Raw genomic sequence first — 20,308 nt, forward strand, 5'->3', positions numbered from 1 at the left:
GGCTTTTTAGAATTACTTTACTTTTATCTTCAGTCGACGTACATCTATTGAGATGGTAAAGCTCATTTTCAAAAAGAAGGCATCTGCATTGGATCATGTATCGCTCCCATCATAAGTGATTTGTTTTTAGGAAAACTTGACAGATCTGTTTCAGATGCGTTCATTAACACTAATGTCTTCGCTGCTTTTAGATATGTTGACGACTTTTTTAACACAGATGCCAGCTCGTACAACTCTGATGCATTTTTAGTTCTGGACACAGTGAGCAAATGGTTTAGACCACTTGAACTATCCCATGAATTTTCCGACAATGGTGCAATAAGGTTCCTTGATGTCAAGATATTTTTGCACGAAGGGCATTCTTGCTGGATGTACTACCCACGTGGTAACAAGCCTCTTCTTCCTAACAATGCCGCGTTTTATAAGTTTTGAAGGTGCAGAGTTAAACTCCGTGTATTCAAAATTTATAAAACGCAGCATTGTTAGTTCATGTTTCAATAATTCCCTAAGAAAATCCTGCGAATACAAAATGGCCGACAGTTTTCGTGAGCAATCTGAGAGGTTAACTTTGGCAGGCTACCCAATCCTTGTGCAGGTCTGTGTTGCTGAAGGACTGCTGCGCAGATCTTTGTCAGAGGTAAATGTTAATCTAGATGGACCAACTCGGGATAGGCAAAAAATTGCAGAAATTCCGTACATGCATGGAATCGTGCATAATCTGAAAAAGGTCCGTCAGTGCGTAAACGTCCAAGTTGTGTTCTCTGCCCCGGAAAAACTAGGTAACCTATGTAAAATGACCGTCCCAGCATCGAGGCCCAAACAAGAGTGCCGTATCGCACACCTAAAGAAACCTACAGATTGCGCAGACGTCGTTTACCGGATTCCCCTGTCTTGTGGCAAATATTATATCGGACAGACGGGCCACTGCATAAATGAAAGGCTGAATGAATACAAGTACAATGTAGACCGCGCAAAACAGGGATGGCTTTCTGCCCACTGCTGCGCATGGGCAGAAAGTGCATGTGGATGCAGGCCAAGATTAACAAAATGTAGTATCGTCGTGAAACACAGAGACTAGCTATGTTACACGGGAGACAATCGAAGCGGGAGAAATTCTACGTTTTAAGGATGGTTGTGTCAGTACCCCCTCTGCTGCTCTCACTGACAAGGAGACCAAATACATCAGGCTATCACCACGTTGAATTTTTGTGGCTTTGTCGTGGCGTTCTGCACATGGTTGGTGTGCTATTGTGTGACTGTATAAATAGCGATGCTTTCTGAAAAGAAAATAAACTGTTGGAAGTTCAGCGCTCTGTTCTCTCTTCTGTCCCCTCTGGTGGCTTTGCGCTGTTAACCTGACTTTGAAATTTCTTTAGAACGGTGATGATGATAATGTGGTGCGGCTGGTGGCACTGCAAGCTGTTAAAACTTAAAAGGTTTGTTTTCAGGTTTGGTTATGCTTTTTTTTTTCATACTCCTTTTTTCAATACGGCATATGCCCATATACGTGCGTGACTGTGAAGCAAGAATTACCCTGGTTAGAGCTTGACGGGCATCGACTTCTTCTGCCTTTATTGTCTTTGTTTGCATGCAGCCAAGTCATGTTGTACCAATTCCCCCAAACCCAGCTCAAGAAAAAGGGTGACAAAAGGGTGGCAATGAGAAGAGAAATGTTGCTGTAACTACAGAATTCCACAATTAGTGCCACACATAACAGCCATGTATCATGCAAGAACAGCTGTGCAGTTGGGCCTACCCTCGGATGACATGCACAACACAAGTAACTTAGTTGGTCATTGCAGCAATGAAGGTGACTCCAGGGTACGCTGCAGATCAAGTCCACATAAGCACTTCTGCAATACCACCAGCAGCAAACATGAATCACTTGACATGCAAGCACAAATACGGGCTTCCCAGGACCCTGGGACAGAAGTGAGGATTGTCTGTCTGTTTAGTCCTGGCTACTTCTCTAATTGAGTTTTATTTACTTTCTTGTCCACTTCGTGAAATTCCTATCGCCCCACCTGAAGTTGTTTGCCTTGCATATACAGTGTAGAGCGCTTTTAGCGTAAGTCGCCGGAGTCGCGAATATCTGCACTATAACCGGTACCGCACTATAACCAAAACAACGATTTTCAAGCCCTGCACGTATGCAAAACATGTAGACCAAGCATGTAGACAGGCTTTCTACCATCGCGCGCACATCAAGATTACATTTTCACCCGTGAGCTGGCGAAAACATAATCACGATGTAGCCGGTGCTCTTCAAGCTCGACAGCTTTACACCGAGTCAAAGCGAAACAACCGTTTGCCGCAACCGCTGCGGAGAAAACTGCGGCCGCTATCGACGCGATCGTGGTTGACTACGCAGTTACGAAAGCCCGCGGCCAACGCAGTGTTATGCGCGGCGGTAAACGCGAGAATACATGCTTTAAAGACTCAAATAGGCTCGAAGCGTTCCGGCGTCCGGCGTTGCTGTCATTCACGTACGATTTCAACTGATGGCTGTGGCGATGAGGACTCCGCCGCTTCGTTTCGGTCGGACGCTAGCGCCGTTCTTGCTCTTCTGCGTCGCACATTTGTGGTGCTCCTCGCTCACCGAGCTCTGAAACTAGTCCGAATTAACGCATGTGCGGCCAAATAAGTCTGAACTAACGAGAGTTTGATTGCATTGAATAATGCATATACCGACCAGGACTAGACGACCCGAGTCCGAATTAACTTAATTTCCAAATTAACGAGGGTTGACTCACGAGGTTTTACTCCTCACAAGGTTTTACTGTAGCTACAAACTAAATTTGCGGAACACTGCTTAAATTGACAGCGTCGCTGGCGCGATATATCTGCCCTTCACGACACGCATCGCGACGGGTGCACAGAAACTGAAGTCGCGTTCAGTGCAATACGCACCGCTAATAAGCAGCCGAGCAAAAGGTTTCTCCGTCGCCTAGACAATCTAGGCGCGAATTTTTTTCCTGTTCGTTTGTTCCGCAGCTCGTGCTCCTCCTCCGCATCGCCCTCGTTGATCTCCTCTCTCATCGGTGGGCGCACCTCGTTGAGAAGCGTGCTCGCTACCGCCCTTGTCGCATTAGTATAATGCGGCATTGAAGCCGCATTATACCCGGTATTTCGTCTCACACCGCTGCACTGTAAGCGGTATGCGTATACATGGAGTGCTATGGGAAAATTAACGGGAGTCTGAAAAGACCGTACTATATCCGGTCCTGCACTATAAGCGGTTACGTTATAAGTGGTCTATACTGTATACCAGGGCTGACATGTCCAGCGTTCGCCCCCCAAAAGTGTACCTGTTTTATGGTGTCTTGCACCCGGCTGCCAGCTGTCTTGGTGGCGTACAGGTAGCCCACAGCATGGCGCAGGTAGTGGCTCGTGTGTCGGGTGCACTGCTCCCACCACTCTTCCTCTGGCTCATCGTCTGGAGCCCCTGCATCCACCGCCACAGGGTTTTTATCATCAGCGCATTCGAGGTCCACTTGTCCCAGCAACATATGTCACGTGTAATCCTCCAACCTGAGCCTGCACCTCTCCTAAATCCATGTGATATCCTTTAACTGCACACACTCCTAACAGACCATGTGCACTACAGGAATCTCCCTTTATTACTAGCACAGCAGTTTTTTACAACTAGTCATTTTTTACATTAAATGAAGGCCCAGTACTGGCAAGCACCAGAGTGCCATGACTAAATTATTATTGGTGCAGAGTTGGAGCAACTTTCCTGCTCTTTTTGAAGCAAGTGCATTACAATGACAGAGTGAGGGCACAAGTCGCATGTTCCAATGGGAGATCAAGAGCAGATTTCGAGTGGCGATCACATTGTGGAGCAGTCGAAGCTGCTCCGAATGAATCAGTGCTATGGACAAATACCCTGCGCGACATATTTCCTTTACGCGTGCATTTTTGTTTGTTTTCTGCTCACTGCGCTCGGTGGTGTTGTGGTAGTCGTCACTTTCATGGCGATGGCAGGCACCATGGACGGCTCGTTGTGGCACGCTGTATTTTCTTTCATGCTTTTTGCTTTCATAGTGACAACTTTGACTCAAGTTCTGATACATGCAATGAATCGGACACAGACAGCGACGCTGAAGCCACCACTTACAAGGGGGGCATTTTGAAAGGATGTCGCAACTGCCAGCAAAGAGACCCAAAGTCAGCGGTTTCGTCGATGACGTTGTTCAGCAATACTCAAATGATGAGGTAAAAAAGTGTTAAGCCTTATTCTAGGCAAAATATCCAAGTCGAAAACTTCTGAAATCAAATGCAAGATCAAGCACAGATGTGCAAATGACACCGGCAGCAAACAGCGGAAGCAGATGACCATGCACAGCAGGGTGTCCTCGGAATCTGGTTGAGGACTTCCGCTTCTCCTCTCCTGCTCCGGCACGGCATGGGTTGTGTTCCAACTGCGGATTTGGGGGCGTTGCTTTAGGCCAGAAAGAGGTGCTTGCTCACAGTCAGTTGCTGGAATATGTTTGTACGAACCAGTTTTGGTTTCGGTACTCAGCAGGTGGATGCACTGTGACGTCATGACACACTGGCTCCTGTGATCACTGCAGATGCCACATGTGAGTGCAGCTTGAGCAAACGCACACAGACCTCTTATCTTTTTACAGTCAAACCACGTTAATACGTACCTGCTTAATGTGTAATTGCGGTTTAAATGTAGTCGCGAAGATTCCCCTACCCAGCTCCCATTGAACCCTGTGTTTTGGCGGACCGCTTAAGCCGTTACTTAAGCTGTAGTTGCTCATTTGCCACGAAACGGTTAGTGTGCACTATTGTCTTTCTAGTTCTACATGTACAGGCACAAAATTGGCAAAATCTCAGGTGCGAAGACATTCGATTCTCGAGTTGCGAAGCCCGGACGACAGTCACCAGCGATAGTAACCTTACAACATTGCCACCATGACGTATTTCCTGCTCATGCAGCTGTTGCCGAATGCAGTGCACAAGAGCATGGCCTTTGAGATTGAATCTTGGTATTGCGAAGAATCTGCCGGTAGGAGGTGCGAATTCGCTACCGACATCGCATCCAATCCAATTCAAGTAGTAACCGCGTAGAAGCACATTTTATCATGCAGTCCAGGTGCATTTCTGCCGTCGCCGTGGACGTCGCATTGAGGTTTCGTATAAAGTCCAAACACGGTAACATCGTCGCCGTGCGCTGAACACTGTATGTGCTAGTGAAAGCTTGCAAGGGTCAGCCAGCAATTGTGGCTCAATCTCGCGTGCACGAACGAGAGAAAAGGTGGGGCGGAAGCACGCTTCTGTCGCGTGCGAGGTCAGAAAGTGGGAGGCGTTTTACTTCGGCGGTGGCTGCATGGGCCTCGTCTTCAAAGCGATCTGTGATGTTAACAAAGTGCAACTAGTGCCGCTAGCTTCGTGTGGGCTGCGCTTTCGACGTTTAGTTCACGTTGAAGTGAAAGACAGCACGAAGGTCAATTCGCTCGCCGCTCTCACCGCGCCTCCTCACACCAGCGTTTTCGCAGCAGGTTTGCACGGTCATCGAGTGAGATGTGTTCATGTTTACCTGTGCACGTACTACACCGTGCTTGTTAATTTACTTAGTAAGCAAATCTTTACAAGTTTATATGACCGATAAAACTACTATCCTTAGTTTATATAGTTACTACTAATTTGCTACTGCAATCGATGCTTTGCCTATCGGGTGAAACTGTGACATTCTTTTTTTTTAGCAGTCCGCCAGTGTGCTTGTGGCCGTGGCGTTGTTGTAGTGTTCTGTTCGAAGATGCCGTCGTCGTGGCAAGTTAAGATAACCGATTTTTTGCTGCCTACCCGCAAATAAAGTCTGTCTCACTGTGTCTGTTTGAGAGCATTGTGACATAGTTTTTTTCCGGCTGGTAAGTAACTGGCGAAACTGGCATTGGCGGTTAATCTGTACATCATTTAATGTGTACCTAAACGTCGTTCCCGGCTGACTACGTATTAACAAGGTTTGACTGTACAAGCAACACCATTGAATACCTAGGTTGTACGACATCAGCAGATTTTGTTTTGTCTCATCATATTAGGATAATGTCAATGATGCCAAGCCTGCCATCGCAAGATTAAATTAAACATCTCAAGTTTCCAAATGCAAGCAAGGGCATTTATTCGGATCTTTCGTGGGAACCAGATGTGCAAAATGAAGACAACTATGAAAAGTGGAAGCATTTGCGACAATAGCAGTTGCAACATATGCCCAGTTATCATGTTTCACCAACTTCAGCTGTGCAGCAATGCCAGAAAGACTCACTGCAAAAGAAAAAAGGCTGCGGACATTGGCTTGCAGAGTTTAGAACAATTGTAGTACAACAGGATAGTCGGTACGGATCACTTAAAAATAATAAAGCTGTGTGCAAAAACACAGGTTACTACATTGTAGAAATGGGTCGGGTGCACCCTCACAACAAAAATTAATGTTGTGAGGGTGCACCCACAAGGTTCAGCTGAGTGTGCGCACCTGTCTCGTGTCCTGTGTTTATGCTCTATATTTTAATTAGTTGATCCTGGACATACCAAACTCAAAGGGGATCGCAATATAGTTCGATATATTGATAATTCAAAATATGAGATATGGTTATCTGAAGCTTATCTGAAACCTCCGCACGTCCTAGTGAGATGTGTTCCGAGATCATGAAAAGCAAGAATTTACCGGTTCGTTTCTGCAAGGCCGTGTCAAATGCAGAAAAGTTTATACTTTACACATGAATGCCACAAATCACTTGTACTGTGGAATGGTCTTTGATATACTGATCGCAACGATAAACCTAGAAGCCTGCATCGCCCGGCTGCGGTGACAGCGGTGCGCCTTGCACAAGTCGAAGTGGTTGTTGTGCATTTTTATTCAGGATAAGACACACAGCATGGAAGCAAGCCAGCCTATATGAACATGCTCCACACTATCACCAGTGCACTTTTGCTGCAAATTGTGCGTGAACATGCCCTGCATGTCCGTTTTACAATGCGCCATTTACGGCCGATCATTTTATATCGGTAGAGTGTGCTACAATCCACGAATGATTACTCGAACACCGATAATTCTGACATGCTTGATTATTCGGACAGCCCCACAGACTTAATGTATAAGGACGACCAAAATTTCTGACATATTACAGCGGATCATGAGATAATTCAAACTCTGACTGCACAACTGTGTGCTAATACGGCCACCAAGTCAAGCAGATATTTTCATTGTGACAGGTCGTCGGCACGGTCGTCAGCCTTGTTGCCAGTGTTATTGCTGTTCAGTGCTGTGAAACCGAAGCCAGCAAAGCCCAGTCGATATAGTAGTCGCTGATTTTGGGCATGCATTGACTGTACTTTCGTTTATCTGTAGTTTGACAGCATAACAATGGTTGAGATACGAATTTTGTAGCAATGCCTTTCACTTGATTCTATGGCACTCTTATCCCCCACTGCTCTGACCACTGACGAAGTGCGAAAAGAATGAAATGGAAATGCCCAAAAGGCATTGTTAGAAAATCACAGGGGTAGATTGTCTAGGCCAAGGGCAAGCATACGTGCACGCAGCAACACGCATTGACAAATTTGGGCCGTATTCACGAACAATCACTTTCGAAATGTGCTTCGATCACTTGGAATCACGTGACTAGCAATAGATGCGTCGACAGACGGCAGCATTTCCGCACAGCAATAAGATAGCATGCACAGCACCGTGCCAAGAATGCCGTCACTCCTAGACGCTGCGGCATCTTGCGCTACGATCACGTGAAATTGAAGTCGTCTCCGAAAGTGACGATCCATGAATACGGCACACCTTTCTTGGCCACTCGTGGAATAAAGTCACTTATTTTAGAGTGAATCCAGTATTAATGTGATTAACATTCTTAGGGTACTTGACGCACTTTCCGGGGCCAAGCATTTTTCTATCTACGAATGTTTGTATCTAATCGTTTTTCCACCTACCCGAGTCACTGATTAGTTCGTGGTTGCACGAGTAGCACATCGTCCGAGGGAACGGGGTTCGAAACCATCCGAATAACTCGACTCACTGAGTACGTGGCAATTTGTATATACAGTTAAACCTGCTTGTAACGAACCTCCATATAACAAATTCCTGGATATAACGAAGTATTTCTATTCCCTGCCGTTACTCCATAGAAGCACATGTATTTGAGACCTCTACGTAACGAAGTGGCAGCGGGAGACCCCCTCGAAATAACGAATTTTCCCCGCTGACAACCTAGACATTTCGCCCCAAATTTTGTCATTTTTGCGCGAGCAGCAACCGGAAGCACCTTCTCCGCAACGACAGAATGCGAAGCGAGCGCACGTGTGCGTGTGCGAGGCAGGCCTGCATCCCCCGACCCGGCGATCTTCCCGCCACGGGCGTGACCTTTCCCCCTCCCTTCATTCAAACCTGATCCTGCCACTTGCTGCAGCTGGCCTAGCCTGCCAAGCCGGCACTGTCCTTTTCCAGTTGATGTTGCCAAGGCACTGGCAGACGCTGTGACAAATCACACTCGATGAGCGCGGACACGCGCTGTCAAACGCTGGTGGAGTGTGGAAGCACCGTTGCAGAGGCGAGCGAAGTGAACTTCGTGCTGTTTATCACTTCAACGCAAACTGAGCGTCGAGAACAGACAGCACGCACTAAGCTTCAAGCCACCGACGCACCTACACTGCCTAGACCAATACTTCTAACACCGTGGCCTAGACTCTGCCCCAACGCAGATCGCTTTCAAGATACAGCCCGTGTGACCCGCCGCGCAGTACGCAGTTGATGCCAGAGTACAGTACAATGTCGCCCGCTATTCCTACACTCGCTCCCTCGACGGTCCGTAGAGCGCAACGGAACAAGGCGCGCTTCCTCCCTGCTTTTCTTTCTCGCGTGCGCGAGATTTAGATGCCGTCGTCGGCTCCCCTCGCACATTTTCACTCGCACATACAGCATACAGCGCGCGGCAACTCCGTTATCGCTCTTGGACATCATAGGGAACATCTATAAGCCAAAGCCAATTTTAGGGAATCAACGCGTCATAGACACCATCTTTAGATAGCAAATCCGGATCCCAAGGGCCACACTTTTGCTGGCGGAAATCCAAAATACGTCATAGCTGTCGTCCCCGGCACTTTGGGAGGCCAATGCCATCGTCAAGCCACCAAGCCAAGCGACATGAAAAGTTGCGACGCAACAGCGGGGTTACCAATGCATTGGGTTCTATGGGAGCTGTGCCGGGACCGGCCGAAAACGAGCCGGGAAAACGCAGCACCCCGGAACGTAACAGGGGGTTCAACTGTAACACTATACGACGCTACGACGCCATCGTGACGCTCGCTCTTCGTTTCCGATGCCTCGCGCTTGTGCGAAACGACATGCGTCCACGTATCCAGTACCTGGTGTGACATTCCAAGGATGAGTGCTTTGACAAAAACGGAAAATGGGTGCGCGTTTAGAATCGAGTAAATCCGGTAAGCGTTTCTTTTTCGAATTTTCGTGCCGAACCTGCATATAACAAAATCCTCTTTATAACGAAGTTTTTCGGGAATTTGTCAATTTCGTTATATCCAGGTTTAACTGTATGAGCCTTCAATGAACCTCCTTCGTACCGACACGGGTCACAGTAAATGCGGGACCGGGTAGGTACCGCCATAACGTCTTTGATGCCGAATTGAAGCACTGGGCCACTTGATCTGTGCTGGTCTTCAACGAACCTCTTTGGTGACAACTGTGGAGATGGGTTTGCACAAGGCTTACCCTACGAGCGACGGTCAGGAAAGGGCACGACGCTCCTCCACTCCGCAACGCACAAAGGCGCTACGGCAGGGTTCGTCGACTCTCCGACACGGCGCAGAGAAGGCTCCGGAGTCAGATCGCCAACAAACACGGGTTTATTCACCCAAGGTACAGCTCAGTGCTACAGTCACGGCGCTTACGGGCCTGTGCCCGTAAGCGCCGTGACTGGTGGCATTGCCGTGGGCTCGGTGGCATTGCCACGATGTGGTCCACTAACCCGCTGCTGTTCTTCATGCAGGTTTTGACGTCAGTTATCATGCGCATGCCACTGCCTCTTCTTGCGAAATCAACGAGCGTCAGTGTGGGACGATCATACCCGTGCTTCGATGACGTGAAAGCATGGGATACCGGAGTCAACAGGGATTCAATCCGTCCGGCGACGCCGCCAGTGATGGAGCGGATCCTCGACGAAATGCCGCTAGCCCTGCTGCCATCGTCAACAACCATCCAGCTGCCTATAAAAGAGGAGCGACTACCCCTGGCGCACTGTGGGCTCGGTGGCATTGCCACGATGTGGTCCACTAACCCACTGCTGTTCTTCATGCAGGTTTTGACGTCAGTTATCATGCGCATGCCACTGCCTCTTCTTGCGAAATCAACGAGCGTCAGTGTGGGACGATCATACCCGTGCTTCGATGACGTGAAAGCATGGGATACCGGAGTCAACAGGGATTCAATCCGTCCGGCGACGCCGCCAGTGATGGAGCGGATCCTCGACGAAATGCCGCTAGCCCTGCTGCCATCGTCAACAACCATCCAGCTGCCTATAAAAGAGGAGCGACTACCCCTGGCGCACTGTGGGCTCGGTGGCATTGCCACGATGTGGTCCACTAACCCGCTGCTGTTCTTCATGCAGGTCTGTGAACCAAGGTCTCTTTACGCTAAGAAAACCAATAATTATTCTCTTGTGCAGCTACCGAGCCCGCAGTGCTGCTTGTGCATTGTTTCTGAGTGCCTTTGTGTTATCAGATGCCTTTTGTTACTCTCTGGGGATATTGAAAGTAATCCCGGTCCGGATTACGCCGAATTACTTGCTGAAATGAAGAAGGTATCCGCTGGCCAAGACACGATTATCGCGGAGATGCAAGATCTCAAAAACAAATATATGGCTACGACTGCATCCCTAGAGGCTCTAAGCGAGCGGCTGACGCACCTGGAGGGTAATTACCAAAGTGTTTTATCCATGCAAGCCGATATGCAATCCATACGGGCAGACAGTGAACGAACGACGCAGCTGGTTCATAAACTGGATGCCCGCGTGGATGATGCTGAGAACCGGTCAAGGCGAAATAATTTGATTTTTTATGGCCTCCCCGATCCATCTGCATCAGAGCCATCAAGCGAATCAGAAAAAATTATCTTGCGCCACTGCTCGGATCATCTGAAAGTATCGCTTGACCCTAAGGAAATAGAGCGAGCGCATCGTATTGGTCGGTATTCCCCTGATCGCAAGCGCCCAATTATAGTTAAATTTGTATTCTTTAAAACAAAGGAAGCTGTCCTTTCTAATGGCCGTAATTTTAAAGGCACTGACTTCAGCGTTGCCGAAGATTTTTCGCCGGCTGTTAGGAATGCCCGTAAACACCTTGTCGCCTTCGCAAAAGCTAAGTCTGTGCCATTTTCCCTGCGTTTCAAAACGCTATTCATAGGTTCCAAGCGCTACGTATATGATGAAGCTTCGCAGACGATTAAAGAAGTATAGCAACCACTACGTAACCAAAACATAAATCGACGCCCCGGAATAGCAGTTGTATCACGTACTTCTATCTCAGTAATCTATACTAACATACGAAGCTTCATTGCAAAACGCGACCACGTGTCTAATCTTGTACTAACATCTAGAAGCAACGTGCTGGTACTCACGGAAACCTGGCTTAGTGACCATATTTCAGACTCGGAAGTGCTGGCTGATTTACCGAATTTTAACGTGTTTCGGAAGGATCGCACGACAACACGAGGAGGAGGTGTCCTTATAGCTGTCAGCCAACAATTATCGTGTTCTGTTGTTGGCGTCACATCCGACTTGGAAATCCTTTTCATTCATTGTCACGCCGCTCCACAATCAGTTCTTTTGGGCGTTTGCTATAGATCCCCTCGCAGTAGCCCAGATTTTGCCTGTCAACTTAGTAATGTACTCTGCCAACTAACTTTTCAGTACCCCAAAGCCGACCTCCTCCTCTTCGGAGACTTTAACTTTCCAGATATCGATTGGCGCAATATAGCTCCGTCTTTAGTAAATCAAACAGAAGCAGGAAATTTCCTTGATGTTTGTTTTAATTTTAACCTTGCTCAACTTGTATCTGAACCAACGCGAGTCACACAAGACACAGCTAACGTATTAGACCTAATACTAACAACTCGACCAGACAGTTTATCATCAATTACCTATCTGAATGAAATTAGCGACCATAAGGTTATTCACGCTTCCTTTCACTTTGCGCCAATTCCACGCCAGAAACTTAAAAAGACAATACATCTTTTTAACAAAGGCAACTACGAGGCTATACGCGATAATCTTTACGACTTCTTTATTTCATTCGAGGCATGCTTTAAAAAACACGATATCCATACTAACTGGCAAAGGTTCAAAGAAAAAATAAATGATCTAGCTGACAGGTTCATTCCAAAGATAACGTTTTGAACGCAACTTCAGAAGCCATGGTTCACCAATTCTTTGAAGAGACTTGAAAATAGAAAAAAACGTTTGTACCGTGCAGCAAACGGCAGGACAAGCACATGCGCCTGGAATAAATACTACGCAGCGGAACGCGCATATTTATCAGCTATTCGGGAGGCAAAACGGTCATTCTTTCACGAAGATCTACCAAACATGCTGGTTACTAATCCAAGAAAGTTCTGGCAGGTGATCAATCCTCGGGGAATAAGCAGTATTGCGTTAGTCAACGAGAACGGTGAAACGGTCGACGATGATGAATGTGCTAATCTTTTTAATACAGCTTTTGTGTCAGTCTTCTCCCATGAACCTAGCTTGTCATTTCCCTCTACAGTTAACGACTCAACTAATGTGATGTCGTCAGTAACCTTCTTTGCTGATGGTATTTTGTCTCTAATTGACAATCTTAAACTAACATCCTCAGCCGGAGTAGATAACATAAACTCAAAAGTGTTAAAAAATACTAAAGATATCAGTGCTGCTTATTTGTGCTTGCTGTTCTCGCAGTCACTCTCAACTGGCATCATACCACATGACTGGAAGGTGGGGAGGGTTGTTCCCATCTACAAATCAGGTGACAAGAACTCTCCACTTAACTATCGCCCCATCTCACTAACAAGCATACCTTGCAAAATCATGGAACATGTCATTTATACAGAAATTATGAAATTTTTAGACGTAGGAAACTTTTTTCATTTTTCACAGCACGGATTTCGAAAGGGATTTTCCTGCGAAACGCAATTGGCAGTTTTCCTTCATGATCTTCACACTAATCTAGACACTAACCAGCAGACAGATGCAGTATTTCTAGACTTCGCGAAAGCATTCGATAAGGTACCACATCAACGACTATTACTAAAACTATCTCTGGCGAACGTGCACCCCGATATATTGCGATGGATTGATGCCTTCCTTAGTAACCGCTCACAGTTTGTCCTTATTAACAACAGCCCATCTGTTTCCCTACCGGTAACTTCTGGGGTTCCACAAGGATCTGTCCTCGGGCCTCTCCTCTTCTTAATATATATTAACGACTTACCTTTGCATGTATCCTGCAATATTCGCATGTTTGCAGATGACTGCGTCGTTTACCAAACAATTACTAACATGTCTGATCAAATCTCCCTTCAGGAGGATATTAACCGCTTGCAACAATGGTGCGATTGCTGGTTAATGACACTTAACCCAAATAAATGTAAAGTAGTGGTATTCTCCCGCCGACGTAACCCACTAGCTTACCCATACACAATAAATAACATAGACGTAGAAACTGCGCAGTCTTACAAATACCTTGGTGTTACCCTTACTAAGGACTTGACTTGGAGCGCTCACATTACTAACGTCATATCATCTTCTAATAAATCTCTTGGTTTTTTAAAACGAAACCTAAAGCAAGCGCCCAAGCATGTGAAATTGCTAGCCTATAAAAACTTAATCAGACCTAAACTCGAATATGCATGTGCCGTATGGAGCCCTCATCAAGCATATCTAATCAACGCACTTGAATCGGTGCAAAACCGTGCCATAAGGTTCATCCATTCAACGTATTCCTATGATGTCAGCGTGTCGTCATTGAAAAAAGAATCCGGTTTGGTCCCACTCGCTAATCGTCGTCGCATCTCAACTCTCTCTCTTTTTCATAAGTTTTATCATACTTCACTTAATCAACCGCCATACATTATTCCCGCTGCCCGTATATCACATCGCACTCGGCACGCGTACCAAGTTGGCCGCCCTCGCACTCACACTACCACTTTTTCAGGCTCATTCTTTTTTCGCGCAGCAACAGATTGGAACAACCTGCCCCACCAAATTGCCGCCATAACCTGTGCACCTACATTCATGCAAAAACTAACAGACCATTTTTTAGAATAATAAAAAAAAAAATGTACGGGATCTATGCTATCTATCTGTGTACTAGACGGAATTATGTACCTAATTTTCACGTGTGTTGTATTTAAAACTTGTACTCCGTTTTCCTTAAACTTATGTATAATAAATATATGTACGCCCACCCCTTATGTAATGCCCCTCTGGGGCTTTTAAGGTAATAAAATGAAATGAAATGAAAGGCTCGCCGCAAGACCGATCGAGTACGCGCGCCCGCTGCGCTAGGGCTAACCGGGTAGCGGTCCGCCAAGCGCGATAACGAGGAGTCGCGAGAACAAAGGTCTCACGTAACCACCTCGTTGCGAGCCTGTGAGCCTCTCCTGCGGCGAGGAAGCGCTCAGCGGACGAGAGCTCGGGTGGAGAGGGTGCCCGGGGGCCGCCGCGCGGGAGGCCAATCAGGGCGCGTCCCGGTGACGTGTTCTCGCGGGGCGAGTCCAATCCCGGGGGGGGAGAAGCACGGTTTGCGCGGGAAAGTAAGTCCGGCGCGCTAGCCGTGTCCGCCATGTTGCCGTTACGGCGGCGGTTCCCGGGGATCGAGCTAAGCGCCACGCGCGAGCTGGGGGACGAGGCGCGGGAAGGCACCTCGATCCCCACATTCCCCCCTCCTAAAGACCGAGGCCAGCCTCCTAAGTGGCTGACCGAGGCCAAGTGGCAAGGTTGACTCAGCCAAAGAGGGCTAAGCCAACGGGGCAAAGTCCAAGAGGGTGTCGTCGTCTTCCTCAGGACCAGGACAGGGAGAAGGGGCCACAGCAGTCCAAAAAGGTGAAGACGTCGCTTCTCTTGACACAAAGCCAGGGGTTTGCCTTGGCCACCAAAGTTCTGCACACTGGAAGGACCCCCTGCCAGGTGGAAGAGTCAGCAGCCCAGGCAGGACGGGGCAGGGCAGCACCATGGTTCAGCCAGCAACACTCGAGGTCCACCGGACTGGAGCAGCCAGGAACGCGCGAGGCGTGGCTGCCATTTTGGCGCAGCAGCCACCACAGAAGTCACTGGGCTCCCCGAATTGCACGCTAGCAGGAACAGCCGGCCGGGATGACCGGCAGCCAGGTCAGCAGCAGAAGCCGGAGTGACCATCCTCGGCCAGATGTCAGCGCCTGATTGGGGACCAGCCACAATTAGCGGCAGCCTAGGCAGCAGGAGGCGAGGCTGGCACGGGTTCGTGGCCCCCAGAGGCAGGAGCCATTCATGGCGGAAGGCCGGACCAGGAGCAGCAGGCCTTGAGGTCAGCAACAGGCTGGCATGGTAAGACCAGGGACAGCCGGCTTCGTGGTCAGCAAGACTGGTGGCACAGTGGAGCCAGGCGCAGGGAGCAGACTGGACGACACAAGGTGAAGGACAGGAACGCCCCCCGGCATAGCCGGCGTGCCAAGGAAGTTGCCCGCCTGGCTGACAGCCCAAAAAGGGGCGTTTGCCAGGCTGAGGCTTGGGCAACACATAAGAGGGTATATTAGGCCACATGGGCCTGTCACCGTTTCGATGTGCGCCCTTGCACCGTAGCTACATTTCTCCATTCACCGGCATGGTAGGGAATGAAGTCCAGCTACCTGCTAGTGGGAGAAAGCTGACTAGGCGCTTCAGAAGGCGGGTGAGCACGAGAGGGTATATTAGGCCAAAAGGGTCTGTCACCACTTCAACGTGCGCCTTCGCACCGTAGCTGTGTCTCTCCGTTCATCGGCGTGGTAGGGAATAAAGTCCGGCTACCAGCTGGTGGGAGAAAACCTGCCTAGGTGCGTTTCCGTAGGTTGTACCGGTGGCGTGGCCTGGGACCAGCCGTATCACGGTTTGCCTGCGGTTCGTTGACCGCCTCCCCCTCTCCCCAGTCGCTGCTACGGGCAACGAAAGGTTTGAGGTCCGAGACGTGAACTGGACCGCCGACTGGTCTCCCTTGGGAGTCAGCCAGCTTGTATACCAGAGGGGACGTTTTGGTCTCCACTCGGTACGGGCCCAACCATTTGGCCGACAGGGAGGCAGAGATGCCTTTGGCGGCGTCACTCAAGACATGGTTGCGTCTGAGGACGAGATCGCCGACACCATAGTGCACGTCCCTATGTGACCGGTCGTACTGGGCTTTTTGTCCAGCTCGCGCTTTTGCCAGGTTGGAACGGGCCAGGTCAAGGGCCGCGTCCATCCGTGAGCGCAGTTCCGCCGCGTAGCCGGAAAGGCCGGCTTTTGTGGCGCACGCCCCGCTGCCGGTCCGCAGAACGCGGTCCATGGGGTTTGGCAGCTCTCTCCCGAAGTTGAGGAAAGCGGGCGTGTACCCAGTCGAACGGTTCACCGTGGACCGCAAGGAGAAGCCTATCGTTAAGACAGACATCCCAATCCCTATGTTGCTGGGCAAAGGCCGCGAGCAAGGGCTTGAGGTTCTGGTTAATCCGTTCTGTCGGGTTGGCCTGTGGGTGATACGTGGTTGTCTTGCGGTGCTTAATGCCAAAGGCAGCACACGCATCCACGAACACCTTGGCCGTGAAGTAGGACGCGTTGTCCGTTATCAGCTCCGCCGGAAAGCCAAAGCGGTTAAAGACCTCGGTCAACTTGTCCCAGATTGCGCGTGCCATTACCTTCCGAAGGGGAAAAAGTTCAACCCATTTCGTGAAGTGATCTGTGACAGCCAGGAGAAAAACGTAGCCTCGCCGGCTTCTGGGAAAAGGTCCCATAATGTCACAGGCCGCGACTTGCCAGGGTAGCTGGCTGTCGATTGGCTGCATGAACCCGCAGGTTTGCCCGCGCAAGGCTTCACACATTGGCACACGCGGCATGAGCGGGCGTAGTGAAGAGCGTCACGCTTCATGCCTGGCCAGGTAGCGGAGCGGCACAACTTTTGGAAAGTCTTAAGGCCACTCGCATGTCCGGCCACCCGCGAGTCGTGGAAATAGCTCAGGGTGGCTTTCCTTAGACTGCGGGTTATCACCACCTTGAAAGACTCCTGGGGAGCCTCCTCAAAATGGGATATAGCACAGGAGAGCTTTATCGGCGTCAAGCAGATACGTATCCAACGTTCCCACAGCAATACTAGCTGTCCGGGTATGCCCGGCGGCTTTGCCGCCCCACTCCTCTTGGGAGCTCGGCTCTTGGAGCCTGTCAACGATTTCTATTTACAAAACGGGTCGTTCTGCTTAAGCAGATACGGATCCCACGTGCCCGCAACAATACAAGCTGCGTGGCACTCGGCGCCAACAGCAATACCAGCTGTCCGGGTGCGCCCGGCGGCTTTGCCGCCCCGCTCCTCTTGGGAGCTCGGCTCTTGGAGCCCGTCAACGATTGCTATTTACAAAATGGATCGCTCTGCTGAGCCTTTTGCAGCTCTTGCCTGCTGAAGACAATACCCGATGAGGTAACGGGATCCACCAGGTAAACGTCCTCTCCCGGGGCTGGCAATCCGAGGATCGCTTCGCCGTCGGGGGTCGCGCCTTTCGAGCCATTGGAGACACAGGCTCCGGTCTCTACTAAGTGCATGAGGTTCGCGCCTTTTGAGCCATTGGAGACTGAGGCTCCGGCTTCTACTTGGTGCGAATGCTCACGGGAGTGGCGGACCAAAGGATCAAACGCCGAAACGGGGGCTTGCGACAAAGAGTCAGCCACCACGTTTGGACTCCCTTTCCGGTAGCGCAGAACAAGGTACCACTGCCATGTCAACGCCCAGCGCGCGAGGCGGCCCGATGGCTCGCACAAGCGCTTAAGCCGGATTGTACGTCTCCACGGCAAACGGCACGTACGCTAACGCCAACTTCCGGAGAGCAAAAAGGACCAACGGACAGGTCCGCTCAATGCACGACCGACCGAATTGGGCCAGTAAACGGCAAAGAGAAGGGCTGGGCTGCCGCTCCGACAGGCGCATGAGGCCTCACATGACCGGCAGGCGGATCGACAGCGGAGCGGGGTGACTCACGCACGTCGAAAATGTCGCACGGCTGTGCATGAGGCAAGCGATAGTCGGAACGCGCGGCGACTTTGTCGGCTGAGCGGGGTGGCTCGCGCTCGACATTGCTTCCCAGCTGCGCTCGGGACAAGGAGAGGCCAGCGAGCAATTTGCACCAACAGCGAGGCAGGGAGGCTCAGCTGCGGCGCACGGGACACCGAACTGCGCTCGGGACAAAGGAAGGCCAGCGAGCGAGCTCGCGCCTACGGCGTAGCGGGAAGGCTGCACCGCGGCGTATTCGTCCGAGAAAGGCGCTCGGGATAAAGGTGGGCCAGCGAGCGTATGCGTGCGCGTATCTAAGCAGGGTGACTCCGATGCGGCACATGGCGCAGTGAACGACGCTCGGGACAAAGGGAGGCCGGCGAGCGTATTCGTGCGAGCATCTAAGCAGGGTGGCTCCGATGCGGCACATGGCGCGGGGAACGACGCTCGGGACAAAGGGCCGCCGGCGAGCATATTCGTACCGGCATCTAAGCAGGGTGGCTCCGATGTGGCACATGGCGCGGCGAACGACGCTCGGGACAAAGGGAGGCCGGCGAGCGTATTCGTGCGAGCATCTAAGCAGGGTGGCTCCGATGCGGCACATGGCGCAGTGAACGACGCTCGGGACAAAGGGAGGCCGGCGAGCGTATTCGTGCGAGCATCTAAGCGGGGTGGCTCCGATGCGGCACGTTGGGCACAACTGAGCTCGGGACAAAGGCCAGCGAGCGGACACAGCACGCCGGAGGGGCTAGTAGGCACCTGCTCCCCGCGCGTCTCAAACAGTTAATAAAACCCGTAACTGGCGTGGCTATATATAGGACTAGTGTACACATCCGAGCTGTCGACATCACCTAGGGCGCTCCAAGGAAGGGATCGCTCCCGGTGGCCGAAAGCAGAGGGTCGCGGAGGCGAACCTACCTCGTGCTATCGGTGTCGTTCGCTCCGAAGGACGATAAGTCTGCAGCCAGGGGGTGAGGCAGGAACGAGGGCCGTGAAGGGGCCTGCTCTGATGCCATGCCGAAACCACGTTGGGCGCCAGTTATGTGGAGATGGGTTTGCACAAGGCTTACCCTACGAGCGACGGTCAGGAAAGGGCACGACGCTCCTCCACTCCGCAACGCACAAAGGCGCTACGGCAGGGTTCGTCGACTCTCCGACACGGCGCAGAGAAGGCTCCGGAGTTAGATCGCCAACAAACACGGGTTTATTCACCCAAGGTACAGCTCAGTGCTACAGTCACGGCGCTTACGGGCCAAGGCTCGCCGCAAGACCGATCGAGTACGCGCGCCCGCTGCGCTAGGGCTAACCGGGTAGCGGTCCGCCAAGCGCGATAACGAGGAGTCGCGAGAACAAAGGTCTCATGTAACCACCTCGTTGCGAGCCTGTGAGCCTCTCCTGCGGCGAGGAAGCGCTCAGCGGACGAGAGCTCGGGTGGAGAGGGTGCCCGGGGGCCACCGCGCGGGAGGCCAATCAGGGCGCGTCCCGGTGACGTGTTCTCGCGGGGCGAGTCCAATCCCGGGGGGGAGAAGCACGGTTTGCGCGGGAAAGTAAGTCCGGCGCGCTAGCCGTGTCCGCCATGTTGCCGTTACGGCGGCGGTTCCCGGGGATCGAGCTAAGCGCCACGCGCGAGCTGGGGGACGAGGCGCGGGAAGGCACCTCGATCCCCACACAACTTGAGTCAGCGGGTACGCACCAGCAGGCGTGCGCCGATTTTCAACGAGTGTCTCCGACGCCAACGCTAGATATGAGCCACTGGGAACGTGCTGCTCTACAACATCGAATAAGATCCCTCAAATTTCTCCCACGCTGCACGTCGCAAGGGTTCTTCAAGGATGGCAACCCAACACTTTAGCAGTCTGCGCTACAAATTCGCTGGGTATGTGCCACTATAAATGACCGTCTTTCACGCCAAGGCTTTAGCGAATGGGCCAGGAATGCACTGGGTACGTGCAGTTCTTTGACGAGCCTCTTGCCAACTTGGGTCACTGACTATGTGCCACCGAGTGTGCGGCAAGCGAGGGAACGATTGGCGGCGTTCGCAGGCACCCGCCGTGCCATGCTTCTC

The 20,308-nt window shown here is 50.9% G+C and overlaps 2 protein-coding genes across 2 annotated transcripts in view; one reads left to right on the plus strand and one right to left on the minus strand.

The window, feature by feature from the left end:
- The window catches only part of LOC125944183 (uncharacterized), a 321,505-nt gene that overhangs the window by 204,676 nt on the left and 96,521 nt on the right, over nucleotides 1-20,308 (plus strand). The window lies entirely within an intron of this gene.
- Nucleotides 1-20,308, minus strand: part of LOC119445384 (membrane metallo-endopeptidase-like 1) — a 127,937-nt gene that overhangs the window by 95,869 nt on the left and 11,760 nt on the right. Inside the window, exon 3 of the mRNA XM_037709690.2 lies at nucleotides 3,309-3,445. Coding sequence (XP_037565618.1) covers nucleotides 3,309-3,445 — 137 coding nt within the window. The remainder of the gene's footprint in view (nucleotides 1-3,308; nucleotides 3,446-20,308) is intronic.

This window comes from Dermacentor silvarum, chromosome 3 (genome assembly GCF_013339745.2).
Source record: "Dermacentor silvarum isolate Dsil-2018 chromosome 3, BIME_Dsil_1.4, whole genome shotgun sequence".
Classification (NCBI taxonomy): Eukaryota; Metazoa; Arthropoda; class Arachnida; order Ixodida; family Ixodidae; genus Dermacentor; species Dermacentor silvarum.